The sequence below is a fragment of the Calonectris borealis genome, chromosome Z, assembly GCF_964195595.1.
Source record: "Calonectris borealis chromosome Z, bCalBor7.hap1.2, whole genome shotgun sequence".
NCBI lineage: Eukaryota > Metazoa > Chordata > Aves > Procellariiformes > Procellariidae > Calonectris > Calonectris borealis.
Window position 1 is genome coordinate 77,180,200 of NC_134352.1, and position 23,290 is coordinate 77,203,489.

Consider the following 23,290-nt stretch of genomic DNA (forward strand, 5'->3'; position numbering starts at 1 on the left):
CTGCTTTGATGGAGACACTTTTCTATCCCCACTGGCACCCTTCAGCAGCAACCTCAATAGGAAAGGAAAAGGTAGAAGGATAAATTCCCTTGCCCAGTCTTAGGGTCCATGCACAGTCTTAGGGTCCATGCAGCAGCTGGGTGCAGATAGAGGCAAGGTCTTTGCCCTTTCTCTGCCTCATTTGGGTCTCATCCAGAAGCTCCGTGACCATCTTAGTGTGGCATTGTCAACAAGCTGCTGTGAGTCAAGGTACATGAGTTTTAGCCCCAGGTGACCTTGGAGGCAATAGGACACAGCTCATCCGGCCTTTGCAGTGTCCCTTCTTGGGAAATGGAGAGCTCATGTCCTTTGCTATTAATTCTGCCATGCCTTTTGCTGCTATCAAATCTGGGTTTTTGCAGCTGTATGGTGGCCAGCCAGGCTGATGCCCTAATTTTGCTTTTCCCCTTTGTATCCCATATGCAGAGAAGCAGAGGGAGCTGGCTCGGAAGGGCTCCCTGAAGAACGGCAACATGGGAAGCCCCGTTAATCAGCAGCCCAAGAAGAACAACGTGATGGCACGAACAAGGTAAAGGACTGGAAAAGCACTCAGCTGTGCTTTTAGCTGCAATCCCTAATGGCCTTAGGATGGGCAAGGATGATGTTCATTGCCATTCGCCTATTGCCAAACACACTGCGAAAGCAGTGATGGCCCTTCCCAGTGCTGGCAGGCCCAAATGCTCTATGTTGTGTTGCATCCCGTCCCCGGGGGAGATGCAGGGACAGCTGAGCCCAGGACCAGTGACTGTGCAGCCTGCAGGAGGCAGAGACAGCCCAGTGTGGTCAGAATCAGGGGGCTGATACGGCTGTCTTGCATGTTCTGGGTAGCCTCATGTGACACATAATCCTGCCGGCAGAAGAGGTACAATGCTGCTTCATGTAATACAAACTGGTTTAGAGCTTAGTTCTGCCTTGGCTGCTTTTATCGCAGTAGTTCCCCTGCTCCTTTTTGTTGATGACCCCTTCCCCATACCGGTGGACTTAATGAAGACTTATAAATAATCCATCTCTCTGTGCTTTGCTATACTATGAACAGCATGGTCATACTTTCGTGGAGCTGCTTTGGCACATCTCTGTATGACAGTATGAGACAGTGCTACAAATCGCTGTAAACAAAGACGTTCCTAGCTGAATACTTTCTTTTAGAGTACTTCTAGTTCTTCCATGCAAGCTTCAGTACGCCAGTGTATTACTTACCTGCATTCAGGAGGCAGGACCCCCTAAGCCCACGGGATTGCACGCTTTGCATGCTACTAGAAAGATGGCATTTTTTAGTGGAGGACCTCACTTAAAATGACAGAAGAATCTGCATGAATGCTGGGTGTTTACTGATGAATAGGAAAGTTGCATGGATTACCATATATTAAGTAGAACAGGACCTGCAGGTCAGAGCCTTTCGGTATGCAACACATCCGGTGGACGAGGTTCCTTGTTCACATTAATTCCCAAAACCCAAAATAGTCATCATAAATCATGTCAGGACTATGTCAGGTTTTATTTGTAAGCCCCTGCAATGTTGGTGGAATATGGTGCATTGCTCCCTGCTCTGTGTTTGGTTGTTGACACCATATAAAGAAGCCAGGCCCTTAAAGGCAACAAGAAATTCAGCAAATGCTATCAGCTGGGTTTTCCACACCCGCTGTTCCTCCTTCTCTTCCAAATACAAACTGGAAAGACTTGGTTTCTTTTGGCAATAGGCTGCATGCTAGCTTCCCGAGAGCAATGGTAGCTGATTTGCTGCTTGAGAGATTTAGAAACACTGAAATTAGCGGAGGAAGATGGTAAGGCAGAGAAGATGGAATAAGCACAGGTGCCTACCTGTAAAATTAGTGACTTCTGCTTGGAGAGGTTGTTGTTTCCGAGCTACCAATGGAAAGAAGAGTGATTTAAGTGGGGAAGAGCAGAGCAGTGACACCTATTGACAAAAGCTTTTGAACAGCCAGCTCAGTTTTATTGCATTTGTGGACATCTGAGCACTCTTCAGAGGACATGTGGACCCCTCCACAGCCAAGCATAGTCTGCTGGCAGTAGACTTGCTTTTCTTAGTTACTTTTCACGCAGCTTTTAGAAGCATCCCTTAGGATCTGCAGAACAGAGGTTTGCAGCCATTGCTTTAGTGGCAGGTGTAGCCAAGCTGCGTTGTTCTGATATGGCTGGGAGGTGTCTGGCACAGAGTCTCACCAGCCCAAGTCTCTCCATCCCGCAGCTCCCTTGGCTCTCTGGCAACCAAGCTGCACCACGAGCACAGCCCTAGTAATACCTGAGAATGGTTAGGTTTGTCTTGCCACAGACAGGGCAAGCCTAGAAAGGCAGAAATGCCACAAGCTTGTTCAAGCAGCTTCTTTTCACAGTATAACAGTTGCAGTATAATGGGAGGTACTCCAGTGGGATAGACTGCAAAACATCCAGGCTATGGTTTAAGTCTGAACTGTTGGCTTCCTCTGGTCTCTGCAGGAGGAAAATAAGCTAAAGCCATTTCCCCCTTTTTAACAGTTTTGCTGTTCTCAACAAATATGTTTTCCTTCCTTCAGGCAAACCACATTGCCTCTCCTAGCTTCTACTCCACCTCCTCCTTCCCCAAGGCTTCTGTTCTTCTGTGTTATCTGTACAAATGTCTGACATCAGCCTCTAGTACCAGGTTGCCTTCACCATTCAGTCTTCTCCTGGGGCAGGGGCACAGCCAGCCTTAGAGGTGAAAGGATGTGGATCCATAACATGTTCAATCTCCCTAAGAGCTATAAAATGTGAACAAGGTTGGGGTGATGCTGGCATACTTACTACAAGCAGAGGCAGACTGCACAACATCATCCGCACCACTTGGGAACAGCCAGATATTGCAGTCCACTCTGAGGATAACCTAAACTCGGATTTTTGTCATAACATGTTAAGTGAGCAGAAACACCAAGACAAGAAGCTTATACTGGGACAGCTGAGAATGAAAGCAGCTACAACTGCTACTTGGTTTTGTTCCAAGGACAGTGGGAAGCGAAAATAAGGACAATCAGGATGTGAGGGAAAGACTTAGATCAGGGGCAGAGACATTATCACAGTTTTTGTCTGTTGCAGAAAAATTGAAGTTCTGTGTTATTAAAAAAAAAGGCATTTCTGAAGAAAAAGATATAGTGATTTTTTTTTTAATCAAGTAAATAGCACCACAAAGGGTTCTTCTACATCCCCTGATAGTGCTTTGTTCACTCATGATATAGTAACAACTGTCAGTGAATATATATGGAGCAGTTCTGGGGAACTAGCAAAAGTTAGCAAATGTGACGCCCATCTACAAGAAGGGCCAGAAGGAGGATTCGGGGAACTACAGGCTGGTCAGCCTGACCTCAGTACCGGGGAAGGTTATGGAACAGATCATCTTGAGCGCCGTCACGTAGCACCAGGTGATCAGGCCCACTCAGCATGGGTTTATGAAAGGCAGGTCCTGCTTGACTGACCTGATCTGCTTCTATGACAAGGTGACCTGCTTAGTGGGTGAGGGTCTACCTAAACTTCAGTTATGTTGTCTAGCTAGACTTTAGTAAAGCCTTTGACACCATTTCCCACAGCATTCTCCTGGAGAAACTGGCTGCTCATGGCATGGATGGGCATACTCTTCACTGAGTAAAGACCTGGCTGGATGGCTGGGTCCAAAGAGTGGTGGTGAATGGAGTTAAATCCAGCTGGCAACCGGTCACAAATGGTGTTCCCCAGGGCTCAGTATTGGGGCCAGTTCTGTTTAATAACTTCAGCAATGATCTGGACGAGGGGATCGAGTGCTCCCTCAGTAAGTTTGCAGATGGCACCAAGTTGGGCGGGAGTGTTGATCTGCTGGAGGGTAGAAAGGCTCTGCAGAGGGACCTGGACAGGCTGGATCGATGGGCCAAGGCCAACTGTATGAGGTTCAACAGGGCCAAGTGCCGGGTGCTGCACTTCAGCCTCAACAACCCCATGCAACGCTACAGGCTTGGGGAAGAGTGGCTGGGAAGCTGCCCAGAGGAAAAGGACCTGGAGTTGATGATCTTAAAGGTCTTTTCCAACCTAAAGGATTCTATGATTCTGTGATTCCGATTCTATGACTTGAAAACTGGAGAGCGAGAATGGAAGTCAGTACTTCTGATATCAGTATGGGCAAGCTGCTGCTGCTAGATCACAGCTTCAGTTCCAGACATCTTTGCTTCTTGACTTCCTGCTTACATGCTTCAGGAGCAGAAGGACCATCCTAATGCTATGAGAAGTGGTATTGAATTTTGCAAGTGGATCCCATTTTCTCCAGTCACCTGGTGCAGCAGGTTGGAAATTCTGCATCAGTTTTAAAATTAATTTCTTTAATCTTGCATTTCAATGAACACAGTAAAAAAATACAACTAGTCGAGAACCTATATATCTCCTTTGTGATAATGTTTGATATATGTTACTCCCCCTGAGCCTGCCCATCTTCAGTGCCTGGCAGGCCTTTTTATTGCTAAAATTATAATGGCTTCCTGAAATTTTCTGAGCAGAAGCAGAAAAACATTTCAGGTAGTTAGAGAGCAGTTGAAGCATGGATGAGATGGATTATAATCTTTAGATTTATATTTTCCAAACTCTTAGTGAAGCATCATTGTGCATCATTGTGTGTTGTTAAAGACCAGCACTTCCTCTGGGGGAAAACCTGAGTTAAGCCACTGAACGAGGAGATTTTCATCGCTCTTACAGTTCCCACCTGCTGAACATGGAATCTTATTCCATTTGCTTGGTTTGGTTGATCTTATTTTAAATATGAACCAAAGTCTTTGTGCAGTTTTGTGGATGAAAGAACTCTGTTGTGAAGCAGATATCATTGTATTAATGCATTTTCCTTATCCTAGAAGCTCTGAAGCCTGTATTCCATTTCACAAACCCTCTCAGGCAATTAAAGGTGCAAAGTCATCATCAGCCTTTGTAACGCTTCTGATGAAGTGAAAGTCATTATAAAATAATGGGATTTAAAAAGTGCTAGTCTGACTGGGCTCTTACGCTGCACCCACCAGCTCATATTTCTCATATTACTAAATTTAGGACTGAGACCTCAGAAGTTTTGTGCTGGGGGGGGACTGGGTAGCAGCTCAGGCAGAAATACCACATCCCTGATTTCCAATAGTAGAATAGCAGGAGCACTGAGCCTCTGCCTTCCCCTAGCCTCCTTCTCCTATTTACTTATTGCTAGTGTCATGTCCTCATTGCTAGGAAAAAAAAGCAACACAAAAAAGAGCAATCTGATAGGACAAGCACTGCTAGCCGAACAGGTTCACCAGAATGAAGCGTGGAGTGTCCCAACGGTTTTTTCTTCCAAGGAGGAGCATGTTCCCAAGGCATGTCCAGCGTTCATCCCGGTGAAACTGCTCTAAGCTACCCAGAGACACAGCTCGCTTCCTCTGAATTACACCCATTTGGTCTTCACCAATAAGGGAGGGCTTGCAAGGAGGTGAAACGGGGAAAGCCTAACTATCATATAGCTTTGCCCTAGACTATGTGTGGTACTGAGCTTTACCGTGTGGTTAACAGACAACATTTAATTATTTCAGGCTCGTCGTTCCCAATAAGGGCTATTCGTCATTAGACCAGAGTCCAGATGAAAAGCCACTGGTAGCCCTGGATACGGACAGGTACGCAAAGTGTTAATAAGATGATATACATTACGGTGCAAGTGAGTTTTCATGCCAGAGTGCAGCACTGAAGCTAACTCCTGCTGAAACCGCTCTTGCAGGCCACGCGCACTCCTTGCTGTGCCCTTTGGTATATGCCGTAACTGGTCTGTGTGTGTAAACAAGTAGGAAGAGACGTGAGTAAAGAGCACTGTGATGAAAAGATCTGAGGGTCACAGATGAAAGTTGCTCTCCAGGCTTCCTTGATGTAACTCCTCTGTGCCTCAAGGACAGCTTCACGGCACAAGAAAGATAGGGCTAGCCAGGGAATACAGGTCTCTCTAACTGTTTCCTTCTTTGCTATATCTTGTCCTTCCCTGCAGTGATGATGACTTTGACATGTCCAGATATTCTTCCTCGGGATACTCATCAGCTGAGGTGAGTTATACTCTCTCCTGCCATCCTTGCCATGAATGCTAATAGTAGAGCAGCCAGAAACGGCTTAGAGTGGCCATGTACTGCCAGAAATGGCTACACAATGAATTTACCAGTAGTTTAGACTCTGTGAGTCTGGAAGGGGCCATGGCAGAAACTGTGTCATGTTTCTTTCTTCCCTGGTGATCCAGTTGGCTCCATCCCCATGCTGCCATGGCACAGAGATCTGCCCGTCGGCTGTTTTCACAGCTACTTTTGGCTTCACTCAAGCTGTTCCCAGTTCTGCTTAGTCCTGCAGTGTTGGGCCATGTGGTGCAAAAGCATCAACTTGTCTGTCGCACCAGCTCAGCAAACATATGCTTGCCAAGGACACAAATAAAGGATCTGAGGGTGTGCTGTGATTTCCAGTTCTTGGGGTGGTCAGGGTCACCCAGTGCGTGTTTACTTGGAGCAGGCAGAAATTCCAGGGAGGACTTGCAGTTATGAACTCTTGCCCTTTCAAAGAGAAAAGGCAGGAAGCTCAGGCTTGTTAATCCCTCTGCATTGTTTCTGAATATATTCCCAAGCTCTGTCCTGAATTAGTTGCTCAGCCTCTGGCTACTGCTTCTGCAGGCTCTGATTTTACATCCAGGGTGCTGAGCAGCCATTCTGCCCACAAGCCTCTGGGAACTCTTCCCCCTTGTATCCCTTCCTTGGGCAAAATACGTTTGAAACACAGAGAAATGGCCAAGAGCAGGGACTAGATCAAATGATCTGGGCCATCTCTGGACCTTGATGAAGTGTTCTTCACCCAGAACTGGTTAGACAGCACTTGAATCTGAGAATACAAAGAGCCAAGAGGCTCCACCACCTTTCAACTGCTATAGTGTGCCCCAGGAGGGACTGCCCAGCTGCCAGTCAGTTTATTAACATTATTATTACATTACTTTAATTGCGGGCTTGTCTTCATGGAAAGATTATTCCAGAATAAAATAGCGTTTTGACTTGCTACTCTGCAGTATCTCACTGTAAATATTCCTATTCTAGAAAAAGCTAGAACAGAAGGCAGCCCTCACCTGTGGTCAAAAACTGGGACTCTTTCATTAGTGGGGCAGCTGCCCCATGGGGAAATATATTCCAGAATAAGGGACCTCTTTCATCTTCCAACCATCAGAAGTAAGAAGTCTCAAGTGTTTGACTGTTTGTCTCTTTGTCTGTAGCAGATCAACCAAGACTTGAACATCCAGCTGCTAAAGGATGGGTACCGGTTAGATGAGATCCCAGACGACGAGGACCTCGACCTAATCCCCCCTAAATCGGTCAACCCTACATGCATGTGTTGCCAAGCCACCTCCTCCACCGCCTGTCACATCCAGTAGTGAGGCCGGCAGGCTGTGATCAGTGCTTTCCACTATAACTGTAAAACTTAACAGCCATTGCTTCCTCCTATGGTAGGACGTGCACCTCTTTGTGTTCATGGAGCCAGGAGAAACCAAAAAATTCATTTTATGATTGGTTGATAAGTTATTTTAAACTATGATTAAACAAAAGAGAAGTTGCTCAAAGTGCCAGGCAGTGCCTGGCAGAACTGACTGGTCTGGAGAGTGAATGCAGAGGGGTCCAGAGATACCTCCTTGGTTTGTGTAGGCACTGGGGATGTTTTGTAAGGTGTCTGTTCCAGAATGGGAAAGGTCAGATGGGGCTGCAGGTAATCCTGCCCACCAAAACCAATCCATCTGCGAGATCAGGGGTGAGTCTGAGGTGTCAGGGGGTTTTACCAGTGAGAGGAGATCAGTTCTTAATTAATTCACTATACCTGTTTCATTTGCATAACCAAAATGATACTGCAGCTGGGGCACAGGAATGGGAACGGAGCACAGCATCCTTTCTTATGGTAAGGCTAGCCAGGACTAGCATGACACAATTCATTCACTTGCGAAGAAGACAAATAGGTGGCATTTCACTGTGAGTCAGTACTAGCTAGAGCTGTTGTGTCACATATCCAATGCAATCTACTCTTAGCTCCACATTAAATTATCACCAAACACATCAGATTCAATCTGCAATTGCACTTCAGGGATTCAGTCCTTGCCCAAGAATACCATAGTCCTGTGTTCAGTCCAGTCACATATACTGATTTCAGCCTGTACTTAATTCCTGTGAGACCCATCTGCTTCCAAAAATCTTAAACTTTGTTCAAGAAAAAATGAGTCCTGCACAAGACAGGACTAGAGCTGTACAGTCTGAAGGTCAGTGCCAGAAAAGCTAGTTGAAGAAAGCACATTTTTACAGTGTTCAACTGTTGATATTCTCTTGACACTGTGTCTCTTGGTGCCTGTGGAAGAGATTCGTTAACGCTGAAGGCATCTGTGTGGTGGTGTCAGACTTTAGGGGAGTTTTCAGCAGCAGCATGATTATGAACAGGTTCAGCTGAAAAAAACCCGTGAGAGGAAACTACTGTTTATCCCATCTCTGCCCACTTGTGAACCAGGCTTGGTCTGTGTTAGTGCTGTCCCATGTCAGGAGCAATTGTGTTTATTTGGTGCTGGAATAGTCAGGGAACCTGGCATTACATTAGGTTGCTGGACTGAATTGCCAGTTCACCACCAGATTGTTTTGAATGCAAAATCATTTCTGGAATTAGGAAACGTTTCCTCTCCCTGGCCTGTCTTAAACTGCTGGCTTCAGCATATGCAGGGCTCAGGCGAGGGATGGGCTGGCATTTTTCTTGGTGTTGAAATCTTTTACCACAAGCATGACTGTGTGTTTTCCTGCCCTGCCAGGAGGAAGGACTGCCTGCCTTGGGTCATCACTTGCTTTATAGTCTGGGGAAGGGAAAAAGCAAGGGCTATTCTGGGCTTCCCATCAGAATTCCTGAGTCAGAAGGCAGAGCCTGAGCTCCACCCTGACAGACAGACCCCCCATCTGAAATCTGCATGAAGTGAGCTGAGTCTTTAAGAAGTCCTCTTCACGATTAGGAGGAGATTTATTTAACATCCTGGGGTTTCATTCTGTGCAGTGGAAAGCATGATACCATCCACAGCTTGAGCAAAAGAGCAGGCACACAAGATTCCTGGGCTTTAATATTCACTAACTGGTATGGGCAACTGTTAAAGCTATGTTTGCCCCCCTCCCTAAAACAGCACGCTGCCACCCTGACTCCAGGCCATAGAAAGAGGACTGAGTGGTGCTGTTTACTGAGCATCCCTGCCTCCTGCCTCCCAGCAGAAGCGCTGGTTAACTTGCAATCTCCTCTAGGAAGAGTGTTCCTCAAGTGAATTCCTCCGCCCCTTTCTCATCACCTGGTAATGCGGAGGGGGAATATTTCCAAAATGTTTCTAAAGAAGCACAAAGCATCAGGTCTCTATTTCTTTGTTTCTTCTTTCATGTGCCTGCTTTTCTCTCCAGTGCTAGCTCATGTTGAGATTAGCAAGTTGTCTGGAGGTGGGGGAAGAGCTCTGACAACATTGTGTAGAGAGAAAAGATAAAAGGGAAAAAACATTCCTTAAGGAGTCTTTTTTGTTAATGGGGAAAGTAGTCAAAACCTAACAGAAATACCACGGTCAAACCAAATCCTATAGGACATGACCAAGTCTCTTTAAATCTTCACTCTCCTAAAGAGGGACTTTGCAGTTCAGCATTGGTACCATGCAAGGTCTTCATCCCATTTATCCTCCTGGGTCAGTCTCTGTGCCTTCTAGCTGGGCTGCACGTGCTCAGCCTTTCCCACAGCCCTTGCTCAGGAGCTCAGAGCATTTTAGTGTGCCTGCTAGAGCAACAAGCCATCTGTTTACATGGGTCAGCCATGGAGGACTGCAGGTCCCACAGTTCTCTGTCATGCTGCCATCATGTTCGGTCTAAGACAGAATGAGGCTTGCTGACACTGTATCTCCCAGTGTTACGCCTCCCCTCTGAAGGACAGACCTTCCCTGATAACCACTGCCCCATGGCACCACGACCAAGTCCTTTTATTGCCCCTGTTGCTGTTTTTTGCCTGCTATGTACCTGAGGCATTCCTCAACCCTGCAACCCTGCAACTGCCCTCAGCCCTTTGCATTGTATGATGTGCATCTGCTTCTAGCACAACCCTTTAGGGAGGGAGGGAGATGAATTTAAAAGTTATACCCAGTGCTTCCTCCAAATACAGACCGAAGCACAAGCCAAGTGTTTTTCCCTGCACACAGGAGCTGGTTGCACAAATAGCTGGTTTGGCATGACAGTACAAGACCATAAAATGGCAATTTTTTGGCTTCTCCTCTCTATGCTTTGTGTTCATATATTTTATTAGGGGAATAAAGTAGAAAGGGTGGGGAAAAGTAGTTACCTGTGTAGGGTCATTATCAGGAAGGCTGAATGGATTAAGGCAATGCACATGTGGCTATCATAGAAAATTGAACACTAACCCTTCTGAACGCAGCCCCTTAAGCAGGTTATGACATGTTTGTTGGCTCATTATGGAATACAGGGGACAGCCCATCAGTATGTATTAACCGCAGATTGGGCTGGCTTCCTCTATCTGGTCTCGTGTTCAGACCTTTGCTTCAGTCGGAAGGTTTTCTTTGTGCCCTCATTGGAGGTTACGCTGTGGTGACTTCCCAGGAAAGTGTATAGATACGTGGCCGTTCTGGCACTGCTCTACTTAGACCAGTCTCTGCCACCGTGGCCTGGAGAAGGCAAAAGCAAAAAGCATGGACCCTGACTCTCTGTCGCAGCATTATAAAGCTCTAAAATCTGCAGAGCTGATGAGCACTCTCCTAAATGCAGATTGCATGCAAGAAAGCAAATTTTTCCTTGTTCCAGTCTTTGCATCAAACCAGATGGTCTTCTCAGGCCCCATTTTCAGTCCAAAGTTGTACAGAATACCAAGAGGAGGAGCACCGTGAAGTATGAAAGGCTGCATCACTATCCATCTAAATTACTATGCAAATAGGATTTAAGGATATTGATGCTGGTGCCTCCACAAAGGAATTTGCATTTGATGCCTCCTAAAGCCAGACTGGCTTTTTGTTAGGATTTTATGTAATTTTAGTTACCAAATTACCTGAGTTTAAGCAAGTCCTTCCCTTTTATCAGATGTTAATTTTGCTCTTTAATGTGAGCTGGCTTTGAACTCCAGGGTTTCAGCACTCAACTCTGTCTCTCTAGTCTGCAAACTCCCCATTTCCAGATGTCTGTGTGAGGAGAAACATCCTCCTAGTGTTGAGGAAGGTCTTTAGATAGCATAATCTAGTTTGCTTTTCTGGTGGTTGTATAATAATAAACCTTGGCTGAAAGGAGGCTGATGTCCAGGCGACCATCCCGAAGGCTCATTTGATGTCTTATCAGACATACCTTGAAGCCAACCCTTGGAAGAGCCACTGGATCATATCTGACGTTGCTGCATGTCTACTCCCAACATGTATGCTTGGCCATTGGGTCTGCTGGGCTGTTCTGGCTGTCTTGCCTGCAGATGCCTTGCGACTGCAAAAGCAGGTGGCCAAGCCTGCTGCATGGACTTCGAAAGGGACTTCAGGACGCTCCCCCATGGACAGGGTGGACTCAGCTGCTTCTGGTTTGTCTCTCCAGCTCCTTTCCCAAAAGGAGGCACCCGTTCCACTCAGCTGTGTGCTGGCTGACACGTTGGTCTGCGATCCTGAGCAGAATCCTTTCCTCTCCATACAGGGTCTGTCCTCGGACTGGCTTGCAAGCTGTACAATGGCATGCAGGAGGCTTGAAAAGTACAGCGCCCTGTATGTAACTCAACAGAAACATGAAGATGCTTTTGAAGAAAGGAAGGACCCAGCTGGGCGCCAGATGGAACAACAGGAAAAGGAAAGCAAGCACTAACTAGAAAGGTTGCCAAGTGCTGTCTTAGCCTAGGGCAGATCCCAGTTGCCCGAGTTAATCTCTCTCAGTACAGTGCTGATACCAGGAGGGAGCAAAGCTCGCTTTCAGATGCACACACCAGAACACCAGTGTTCCCAAGCTGGCACCGCAGCCAAATACTACTGTGGAGAGTCTGCTGGACTTAGAGCACAGAAGTGAGATCTGGGGTCCCTTGCTGCTGTTGGCACGTGGTACACATTTGCACTAACCTCAGACAAATTACATCCCCTCCTGATGTCCATTCCCTTCTGCAGCACAGGGGAGAAACCTGCCTTGCCAACCGCCCTGCACGGATGTTGCCAAGTGTGTAGCGGGCACCATTGATAGGATAGCTCTGCAAGCAAGATGCAAAAAGCATGCTATAGAAATTTTATGCATCTTTTCAAAGTACTCTGCTTTCCCTCTGTTTACCAGCTTCTGATGTTGCTTGCATGTGCCAGAAGGCTGCGGGGAGGAGGTTAGTAGAGAGATTAAACAGCTTTAGGGGGAAGATGTTTGGCAAAGATGTGTTTCCCAGTTATTTGTCAGCTGGCTCTCACACAACTGGCTTCTCAATCTGCATGCTGCCACAGGGAACATGTAGGAAGATTTGGTGGCCCAACAGCACCATCCCCTGCTAGTAGAGTTTAGGAACTTAGGAGTGCAACTGGGATAGCGAGTGCTGATGGGAGGGAAGAGAACATTGAAGGCCTCATTTGGGATATTCCCATGGCAGTTCCATGCTTTTCCTTTTAGCACCCATATAATGATTTGAGGGTATAAACAGGCACTTTTGCCTAGGCGCTTCCTTTACTTTTCTGTTCTCCCTTCAAGCTCACATGGGGTATAGCCACTCTTACCGAGAATGAAATAGGCTTTGTCACCTGGCTGCTGCTTGGCTTAGCACCATGAATATACCCTGGCTTTGACCTCTACCACTCTTCGGAGCTGACTCTTCACATCACTCTCCTATTTCTACTTCTCGTGTCTCAAAAGAAACATCTGCATAGGTGGGCAGTGCCACAGGGCAAGCTGGACTAGGTTGAGCCTAAGGGGAAGGCATGGGAAGGTCTTCATTTTAAGGTGCTTTTCACCTTCCAGAGAACATTGCACCTTTTTCACTTCTTTCAAGGCTTTTCTTTGAGAGGGATTGCTCCAAACCTTGAACCACATCTTATCAGACAAACCTGCCAGTCTTACAGAGCCACACAAGCCTTGAAGCAGAAGGGCCAGCAATTTAGGGTAGAGGAAGAGGTGGTGAGTTGGGATTACTTACAGAAGATTAATGCAAGTTTCTCACGGGGGCTGGCATCTGTATTTTAACTCCTGGTATTATGCTGTTGAGGTGCTGCATTGCTTCCAAAAAATTACAGCTATATCCCCTCCTTTGCCCCCCTTGACATTGGTGGCAATCCCAGGATCACAGCAGTTAAATGCTGGCTGGCTGAGCACTGCTTTGACAGCTTGCTGGGGAGGCAAAGGCTGGGGACTAATTGAGATTACATGGAGCAGAGCACCATGGCCCATGCTACCCTGCAGCAAGCCATGTTGCAAAGCGGCACGGACACTGGCGGGAACAGGTTGCAGCTTTCCCTGACGCCTTTGGAGAGCAGCTCTTCCCATTGCTTCCCAGACACACTTGCCACTGGTGGTGGCTCCGAGCCTTGTTGTGCCTGCTCTGTGGAGCCATTTCCATAGTAACAAATGTGGTACAGGCGGTGGGATTGCATCAGTGAGTGGAAGGTACAAAAGAAGCCTCATTAAAATGTCTCAGATGTGTCACTGGAAAGCAGCACAGCAGGCACCAGGAAAAGAAAAGGCCACGGAAAGGCCATGCTGAGATAAGTCCCATTACCTGCCGAGTCGTTCGCCCTCCCAGAGCAGCATTTCTCCCCTAGTTGCCCATCCAGCTGCCCCAGGTGAGCTCACCGGGAAGCACCACTCTCCACCCAGGCTGCCTTCTTGCTTCCGCACCCCAAAAAAGCCGCAACTCCATTTGTTACCCACTTTCCTTAAGCCCACATGATTTGGGAGACGCGAAGTTTGTTGGGAGATGTAATACAGTTCATGGAGAGAGCTGGAAAACTTGGACAAACTGTCTTCACAACAGCCCTTCTGGTTTTTATCACCTTCATCTCCATCCCCAGTTCACAGATTTCTTTGCTCAGTTTCTTTGCACGGAAAAGCTGCAGTAGCAGCTGTGTTCGGCTTGTAGCTGCCTCTGTCCTGAGACAAACCCAAGGCAAACCTCAGACCAGCAGGAGATCCAACAACCGTGATGGTGGGTGAGCCAGAGAGCAGGCCAGGATTCCTCTTCACCCACCTGAAGGCTGTGAGGCTGAGGGTTCGCCAGGCTTGGTGCAATCCAGCAAGCCGAGCCAGCCGCCTTCACCCTCCTGGTCTCGGTGCTGTGGGAGGTCTGGGACACAAGCGCCAGGTCCCAGGTCTGCCAGCCCGTGTGCTCCTGGTGCGGGCTGGAGACTGGCAGCAGAGGTGTGGGTGGGATGGCTGTCGGCTGACTGTAAGACACGCTGTAGGGCTGTAGTTCTGCAGGGAGAAAGACTCTTGCAGAGGATGAAGTCTTTGCAGGGGAGGAAATGCAGAAAGTATTTCCCGCTCCCCCTTTTTGTACATTTTTAACCATTTTTACTCCTTCCACAGAGGTTATTGAACCTTTAGTTTAACAAAGGAAATGAGCCACTGTTAAATAGCTTTCTGAAGGGTTTGAAAGCAGGCAGGGCTTGCTTGCAGAGCTGGTCTGTGCCTAACGTGCGACTTCCAGACCTCGTCGTACATCCTGTAGCTGAGTCACCCCGTGCGCTGTGTGGGGACTGAAGTGGGAGAGTCAGTGCTGGCCATCATGCCAAACATCCACGGCCTCCCAAACTGAAGAATAATCAGACCAGGAAGTGGGGGAAGGAGCAGCGATGGTAGAAGGATAGCTAGTTGTCACAAGTAATCTTCGGTATCCATGTCCAGTGGTTAGTCCTAGAATTGCAAGCCTTGTTATATTGCACATGTCCTCCTTCCACTCCTCTTTTCTCAAAGCAGCCATCGCCTTTCCTCCCCCCACCCCATGTACTAGGATGAGCATCAGAGGCAGTTGCACCAAAGTGACTCTCAGCCCAGTTCTGCATCCCCCTCTCCCACCTGAACCTAAGGCAGCCCGGACAGTTATTGGCCATCACAAGTCTAGTAACTCTGCTTGGGTTTCTCTCCTCGTGTTCCATAGCTTCCTCCACAGGCACTCTAGCAGGGCATTATGGGAGGCTCTGACCGTGTCCCAAGAAGCTTCTTTGCCCCCTGACAGCACCTTGCAGACATGCACCTTACTGGGAATGTACTGGGTCGATGCTGGTGAGATCTGGCGCTGCCAGTCTTGCGTAGGTGGCAGCTGATGGGGATCCACTGGGGGAAGCTGGCAGAAAGTGGCTACTGTCCCTTTTCTTTTCTTTTTTGAGGGAGAGGGGGATTTTTTTGGCATTATGATTATTGTCCACCTTCCAGTGGCCAAGTTCTGGGCTGCATTAATAATTGGGGTTCATTGGCTGTCTGGGCAGGTATGAGGCTTCGCACCAACCTCAGTAGCAAACATTGTGGCTGTATACAGAGCCTGGACACAGGCTGGGTTTCTCCTATGCTGGCAAAGTGCTGTCAGCAGGCTCCAGATAGACATTTCTGGCAGACAGGGAAACAGCACTCCGCCGAGTCCAGATCAGATCCGCACTCCCATTTCGTATCCTTAGCTTGGAAAAAACTCAACCCAAGCAAATGCTTCCCAGGTCTCCTTTCCCCGTGCAGTGCCTGGCGCCCCAGGGGAGGGAGCAGCAGGAGGCATTTCAGGATCACCAAAAGCAAGATCCTTTTTGGATGTACTTAATGGAAATATCTTTCAGGAGGAGAGACCTCCCGACCTTTGCGTTAATCTCAAGAGCAGGAGATGAATTTCCGGCTGTCCTTGCATATAGTGAAACTTAGCTGAAACAGCCAAATGCAAAGTAGAGTTAAATGTAGGGTTTGACCTGAATAACCTTTTAATTAGGAAGAAAAATTTGTTGTAGCTTGACCTTAGTCCATGTTAGGAACCTGCTAATCATTTGACATGCAGAGTGTATTAATGCTGCACTTAACTTGGCCATTGGTTTTATTATCTGGGTTTGGGAGTTTTTTCACTCCTGAAGCATCGATCTGCATCTTGTATGGGTTTTCTTTTCTTTCTTTTTTTCCCGTTCAAAACATGTAGCACACTGTTGTACTTCTGTTCCCGTCTGCGTAGAGTATTGCCTTAAACAGATCAGTTGTGTTGTGGTTTGTTTTGGGTTTTCTTTTTTCTACCATCAGTTTTATGCATTAATTTATTTAAAAATGTGGGGTTTTTTTTCAAAAATATGAAACATGTATAATATTTTTTTTAACATTTCCATTGCAGTATTTATCATTGTTACTGGTTGTGTGTAGTGTAACAGAATTAATGATATTAAAAAGCATACATATGAAAACCAGCCTGCCAGCCTTTCTCATAGAAGCGAACCGGGGTGAGAGGGTACAAACCGCACCATCTCCTCTGAGCCCCCAGCAGTCAGGGATACTGAAATCAGGGGGTGCCAGCCTTCACGCCATGGCCAATACCAGTGTGCTTGGGCCCAGCAGAAGTGGCTGGTGTGGAGCTGTGCTGTATGGCACATGTCAAGCTGCGGGGGCTGGCCAGCCCCCAGCCAGCATTTGGGAAACGCTTCTCCCCAAGGCAGCAGGAAGGCACGGGGGCTGGACCCAGCCCCTGCATCTGGGCTGCAACAGAAGCAGAAAGAAGTGCTGCATCTGTACAAGACTGATGGGTGAAATAACCTTTTCTCCAGCATTGCAGCTGTTTCTGCCCCTTGAAGCTGTTGGCACGAGAGCCGAGCACTGATTCTGAAGTCCAACGCCAGCAGCTGGAAACCCCAGGGACCACGGAGGACAGCTGGGGCGGGGCCAGTGGCTCATGCTGGCAGCCGGTCTGGTGCAGAATAAGTCTCCCCCCAGCCGAGAGGCTTGGACTCCACCTCTCTGCGGTGCTCCCCAGATCTGTGCCCTGGGGTGCTCCAGGGCCACGGAACTGGGGGCAGGCACCCCTGTGTCCACCCTTCCATCCCAGCCTGCCCCTGGCTCCCAGGAGGGGACGGGGCTGATTGAGAGCTTAAGCCTGGCTCAACAGGGACCAGCAGGGTGTGAAAATCTACGGCAGCTTGTTTTCTTCATTTCATCTCTATCGGCGCATTAATCACATTTGACTGGAGGCATTTGGGTGCCCCAGGCTGCCCAGCCCCACCGTCCCCTGCAGCAAACCGAGCAGGGCTCGGCAGCCCTTTGGGGGGCAGGTTGGCATCCACCCTGCCAGGATGGACATGGATCTTCACCAGTCATTTCCAAAAACATGGCAGCAGAGGGGCCAGAGCCAGGAGCACAGCAGGGCTCTGAGTTGGCACTGTGTGAACAGCCAGGCCAGGGCGAGGTTTCTGCAGGGGCAGGGATTTCTGCTCGACTCCGCAGCTCCCCAGCAAATCCCTCCCTGGCAAAACCCAGCTGCCTCTCTGCACTGAGACTGATGAGGATCGCTCACTCTGCCTGCAGAGCCCATCACTTGGGACAGAATAGCAAACAAGCCACACAGGATCACCTAAATCCAGCTTTTTAATTAAAAAGGGGAGACAGAGCAGGCATCCAGGAGGCTGGGACAGCGGTGTGGTGACATTGCGGTGGCGGACATTGGCTGCACTGGTGTGGTGCTGTCTGCACGCAGCTGGGTTTCTCTAGGATTTCCAAGGAAACGTGGAAGAGAGGGGCTGGAAAAGCCACAATCTGCTCCTGCACCTCCCAAAATAAAATTATCTTGACTAGGACCAGCTGAAACTGTTTCCTACCGTTGTTAAGGTAATTGCCTGCAGGAGGGGAGGAAGCCCAGAGCCAGGACAAGCCCAGGAGGGATGCAGCCACCCTAGGCTAGAACCAGAGTGTAGCTATGGGACTGACAGAAAGCCACCAAATTCCCCTGCTCTGACACTATGACATCACTGATAACATAAGCACCACCCTGGGCTGGCAGAGCAGTGGCACCAGCCCCATTCCCTTTCCTGCATGGGCTGCAAGCCCCCAACCCCACGCAGTGGTGCTCATCCAGTGCGGCATCTCCAGGACACTCTGGGACTCCAAGCACTCCCGTCCCGGCAGGCTGCTGCACCATGTTCCTCTTGTCCAAAAAACACAAGACCCCCATCAGCACTTACACCGACTCCTACCGCCCGCCATGCTCTGTCAAAAAGACGATCAATGAGCGGGCTCCACAGCAGCTCTGGAAAGAAAACAAGTTTGTGACGCAGGTAAATGCTGCGGGAGGAGGAAACCTCAAGGTTTCTACCCCTACCCAGCTGCGGATTCTCGGTGCTGGGCAGAGGGGTGGCACGGGGACTCACAGGGTGCCTCGCTGCATGTGTGTAATGGTGGGGGGGTCGTGCTCCCTGGTTAGCAAAGCGTTTGCTACCCCACGGCCTGTGCTCGCTGGCTTCTTGTCCCCTGCACCCCACAGTGGCTTTGGGCTCTCAGGGTTGGCGGTCACCAGCACAAACTCTCACACGTCAGCCCTGTCCATCGGTAGGTTTCGTAATGCGCAGGGGGCAGGATCTGCTGAGGAAGGGGAAACTGAGGCAGTGCAGGGCTCAGCCCAGGGCTGCTGTGTGACGCGGTGGCAATGGGGGGACCGATTGGGTGGCTCTGAGAGCTGCTCCAACACACAGCCCCCAGGCTCAGCTCAGCTCCAACTGGGGGGCCTTCCATGCCAGGGGGGACTATGTGAAGGGCTGGGGGCAGATCTGAGCACTGAAAAACCCTTCCCAGCCCTGGTCCTGGAGGAGGAGGGATGCCTGAGCCGTGGCCCCACTGCAGGGGGTGTCTGTGGGAAATGCAGCTTTCCCCACTCAGGCTAACAACCCTACAGGCTCTGACGCAAAACACGCTGCAAACTGGCTCATCTCTTGCGGCCTCGTTAGCATGTGCATTATAATGAGGGAGCCAGCAGAGGGCACAGAGAGGGATGTCATCACTAGGCAGGGACAGGCTCATGCAACCAGGGTACCCGTCTGCCCCGCAAGACCCCAGCCCTCTTGGGCTTTGCCAGCTGTAGGACATTTGTTCGGTCCTTCCCAACCTCTGCTGGCCCCATACCTGGCAGTCCCAGTGCACCCACCCTATCTCCCACTCTGCAAACTGCCTGGATGCCTGTGGACACCCTGGGTGCAGGGGGAGAGGAGCCAGTGACACCCAGCCATCCTCCATCCCCTGGTTTCGGGCGAGCAGGAAGCTTGTGGGGGGATCACAGTGCTGCTATGACCCCCATGCCCACCCACTGTGAACAGAGACTTGGTGCTCGGACCTCTAGCGTTAGACCCTGCCTAGTAATCGGCTTCACCGTGTGCCCCAACGGCCACGAAAGCAGACGCTGCCGCATGGCCTGGGTGTCTCTCCCCGCTCCTTGCTCTCTGTAGGGATTAACGATGCCCCCAGTGCAAAATCCAGCAAGCCAAGGTCAGACCGAGCAGCTGATTAAGGAGGCAATGCAGGAGTACTACAGGAACACCATCGACCCCACTGCCTACTGGCCTGAGAAGTACTGGCTGGCCAGGTCCGAAGGTATCGCCGAGGTCCCAGCTGTCACACGGGGCACATCCCCATGGGGTTGGGGGGCCAACACCCGCAGCGGCTCTGTTCATCCCCCCTTTTGCATCCTGCATTCCCCCCACGGTGGCGAAGGACCCTCCCTCGGCATCTGCGCTTGTGGCTTTCCCGTGGCCAACTGTTCCCATCCCTGCACTGAGACGGTCCCTGTCCCAGGGATGCCCGCAGCTCCCCAAGGTTCTCTCCCCTGGTGGCCCGTGAATACCCTCTGGTGGTAGGTGCTGCCTGGGGGACCCTCCTGGCACCCCATAGTCCCCAAGGACCCAAGCTGCGTGGGCAGGGATGAGTGACCAATGAGCTAGAAGTGGTGGGTGTCACCTCCATCACAGATCCTTAACAAGGACCCTGGGAGCAGCACCTCTGAGATGCCCCCTGGCCCCGTGGCATTGCGTTTCGGGGAAAGGAGGAACAGTCGGGACTCTCCGGCCATCCCCCCGTGTCCCCAGCACCACAGGACAGCCCTGTTGGTTTTGCATTGCAGAGAAGTACAACCCAGTTTTTGTCCATGAGGACAAATACACCACCTGGAGAACAGGTCCCTACAACAGCGCAGCCTGGAATAAGCACTCCTCTTACCTCCCACTCCTGCCCAAGGTAGAGTCCAGTCCCTCTGGCCCCCCCAAACTGGAACCGCCTCAGGTGCCGCCAGCACTTTGGGCTCTGCAGTGAAAGGGTGGCAATCCTGCAAGGGCTGCCATCGCTCCTTGCAGGATACAAGGATGGAGACCTTCCTGCACAGCATACCCGTGGCGTACTCCCCGAAACCCACCTGCCTCAATCAATACGGTAACTACCCTTGCCCTCTCCCTGTACTCGGGCTGTAGTTGTGCCTGTGCCATGCTGGCATCCATCTGGGTTATGGGCTGGCTGCTCCTCCTCTCCCTTACCCTCACCATCCCTCCACTTGCAGAGGGGCTGGTGGTCGCTGACATGCTGCCCATGTACACCATGGCAGGGAGCAGACCCTTCCAGGGCTACTACAGCCCCTGCTCTGGGCGCCACTACTGCCTGCGAGGGATGAACTACTACGCTGATGGGGACCCTGCCATCAGAAGGCATCTCAATGTACTAGGAGAGAGGGCTGTAAGGTTGGGATGGGATGGGATGGGATGGGATGGGATGGGATGGGATGGGATGGCTTGGGATGGGATGGCATGGCATGGCATGGCATGGCATGGCATGGCATGGCATGGCTTGGGATGGGATGGGATGGGATGGCTTGGGATGGGATGGGATGGCTTGGGATGGGATGGGATGGCTTGGGATGGAATGGGATGGGATGGCTTGGGATGGAATGGGATGGGATGGACATGACCTCCCTTGTCCTCGGGACACCGCTCACCCTACCTCCTCTGTTTCTTGCAGGAGTATCCCATGCTGCAGTTACAACCTCAGAGCAATGTTCTGTACATCTACAGATTGCCCCCAGCCATCCTCCCCGTACAGGAGCCCTAGGTGCAGAGAGGTTCCATGGGGAGAGCGCTCCAAGCCGGTTGCCCTGGGGGAAAAGCCTATTATCTTTTCCTAATGCCAGGCTGCCACTAGCTCCCTTTTCATTAGGGTTTCATGCAAAATTACTCAGAGGATTATTCTGGGGACAATGGTGCAGACTGCAGACCCCAAGGGGTACTGGGTCCCATCACGGTGCCCATGCAGGAAGCGATGCAGCCGCTGCACCTCCACCTTGCAGGCTAAGTGGATGTGACCAGGGAGGGCAGGACACCATTGTGGTGCTGGGCTGTGGAGCGTGTTGTTGCTACCCGTGGGGAAGCAGTTGCCAAATCTGCTCCCAGGACAGGTGTTTCTATGCTTGGTCTCATACAGCGGTCCTTGGGACTGTACAGCACCTGAAATCTTGCTGGCACCCCTGAGCCTGGCTGCATGTAGCTTAGCATCTCCCAGGTTTTGGGGCCACATCAATGTTTCTTGTGCTGCTCTTGTGTTTTCTGTTGTCATTGTTTGCTCTTCTTATCCAAGAACCTGTTCCCTGGTCACGCTGTTTGTTGTGCGGTAATCAGCCCTGTCCTTCACCTACTGCAGGTCCGGCAGCACCTTTTAATCCCCACATGTTTACCTTTGCTGAGGCAGCTTTTTTCAGGCCCGGGGAAGCAGCGAGGGGAAAGGGGAGGCTGTTCAACTAGCTTAGTCATCACTCTGCTACTGCATCAAGCCCTCGTGGGCCAAAATTAGGCTTCAGACTTCGCAGAAAATGTGTAATTGGCTTTAAATTCCTGAGCCCAGGAACTAAAACCAAACAACGAGAACAAACAGGGAGCACCATGTTCCCCACAGATGTCCCTATGCCTGAACCTCGGCGAGATGTTTCTCAAGGTCTTCTCCACTGAGAAACAGGCAAATTTTCCTGGACTGGCACAGCTCTGGGAATGAAGATTTTAAGAAAATTAACAGTGCAAGAGAAAGTGGGTGTTTGCAGGGTGGGAGACTCGCTGGAAGCAGCTCGCTGAGATGGCAATTCGAGGGAGCTTCAGCTCTTCTGCTCGGGCTTCACTTTGGCCTCAGTGCCCGAAGACACATACCAAAGTGCATGTCCACTGCTTGCCCCTAAGCAAGGCTGGCAGCTGGGAGCAGGTTTTCTGCTCTTCTTCCTCACTGGAGTTTCGTCCTCCCACGGCTGATAACTTTATCTGCTCTCCTAGGTGGGACACGAGCCACTTCAGCAAGGCAGGAGGAGTCCAGAGAAGTAGCTACACCATCCACCCTGACTTTAGTTCGGAAGCTTACTCTGCCCCGTGGTGCTGGTGAAGAGCAAAGATGGGCTTTCATTAAACTGGCTTGGGCAACTGTTCCCCTCAGATCCTTTCCTACAGGCTGGGGAAGTTCCTGGGGAGGGGGGAGGAACTTCAGCGACTGCTGGCTCGGTGGGCACTTTAACGGCCCTCAGGGGCTGGTACCCTGTCGACAACCGCAAGCTGGAGACCAAGAAAGCACACAAGGAAAAGCTCTCGGAGCATAGTAACACAGCCAGAAATAGAAGCAGTCGTTGATACCCATGTTTGTCAGCTTTGTGCTGGGCTGCTTAGGACGTGCTTGCTTTTGCCAAGTTGTCCAGGAAGAGTTGCCATGCATCTGGGGTGCCAGACTCGGGCTAACTAAGGAGGGGGATTTGAAAGCAGCGCATAATTAATGAAGGCATGAAATGCCCTTCTCTGACTATAATCTGGGAGCCCAGTGTCAGCAGGGAACACCACCCAGGGCCTTCCACACGTGTCGCAGATCATAAACCCACGGGGCTGCCATCCCCAAGGGAGGGATTCTCCAGCTGAGAGCCATCAGGGGCTCCACGTTCCTGCGGGGCAGCACCACCCTGCCCGCACCAAGCAGCACCCCAACTCTGCTTGGGGCAGGGAAAACCCCGTGAAAACCCCATCCTGGCCCAAAAGCATCCCGGCACAGCCACACCGGTGCCAAACCCCAAGTGCCTCCCAGCACAGCCCCAGGGGTACCCCCACCCCCAAGTGCCCCCGGGCATCCCCAGCGACTCCAACCCCACCCTGTACTCCCCGGAGCGGCCCCGCCGGAGCTGGTGCTGCCTCCGCCGGGGGAACGGCGGGGGCGGGCGGGGGCCGAACTACATCTCCCAGCGGGGAGCGCCGCGCCGGGGCGGGCCGGGGGGGCCGGGCCGGGGCCGGGGCCGGTGCCGGAGCCGGGGCGGGGCGGCGGGGAGCGCCCAACCC

At 50.6% G+C, this 23,290-nt stretch overlaps 2 protein-coding genes across 8 annotated transcripts in view; both read left to right on the forward strand.

The window, feature by feature from the left end:
- Nucleotides 1-16,387, forward strand: part of FAM219A (family with sequence similarity 219 member A) — a 107,877-nt gene extending 91,490 nt beyond the window's left edge. For 6 of the 7 annotated variants that reach the window (XM_075137094.1, XM_075137096.1, XM_075137097.1 and 3 more), the window contains 4 exons: nt 466-568; nt 5,571-5,651; nt 6,014-6,068; nt 7,265-16,387. In XM_075137094.1, coding sequence (XP_074993195.1) covers nt 466-568; nt 5,571-5,651; nt 6,014-6,068; nt 7,265-7,423 — 398 coding nt within the window. In that variant the 3' untranslated portion in view covers nt 7,424-16,387. The remainder of the gene's footprint in view (nt 1-465; nt 569-5,570; nt 5,652-6,013; nt 6,069-7,264) is intronic. The other variant, XM_075137095.1, reaches the window with a different exon arrangement.
- Nucleotides 16,388-18,106: 1,719 nt separating this feature from the next.
- On the forward strand, nt 18,107-22,377 carry SPMIP6 (sperm microtubule inner protein 6). The gene is made up of 7 exons (XM_075136971.1): nt 18,107-18,244; nt 19,406-19,550; nt 20,077-20,189; nt 20,306-20,381; nt 20,506-20,683; nt 20,961-21,050; nt 22,253-22,377. Exons 1-7 carry the CDS (start codon nt 18,107-18,109, stop codon nt 22,356-22,358), a joined length of 846 nt encoding a protein of 281 aa, XP_074993072.1. The 3' UTR covers nt 22,359-22,377.
- Nucleotides 22,378-23,290: the final 913 nt, after the last annotated feature.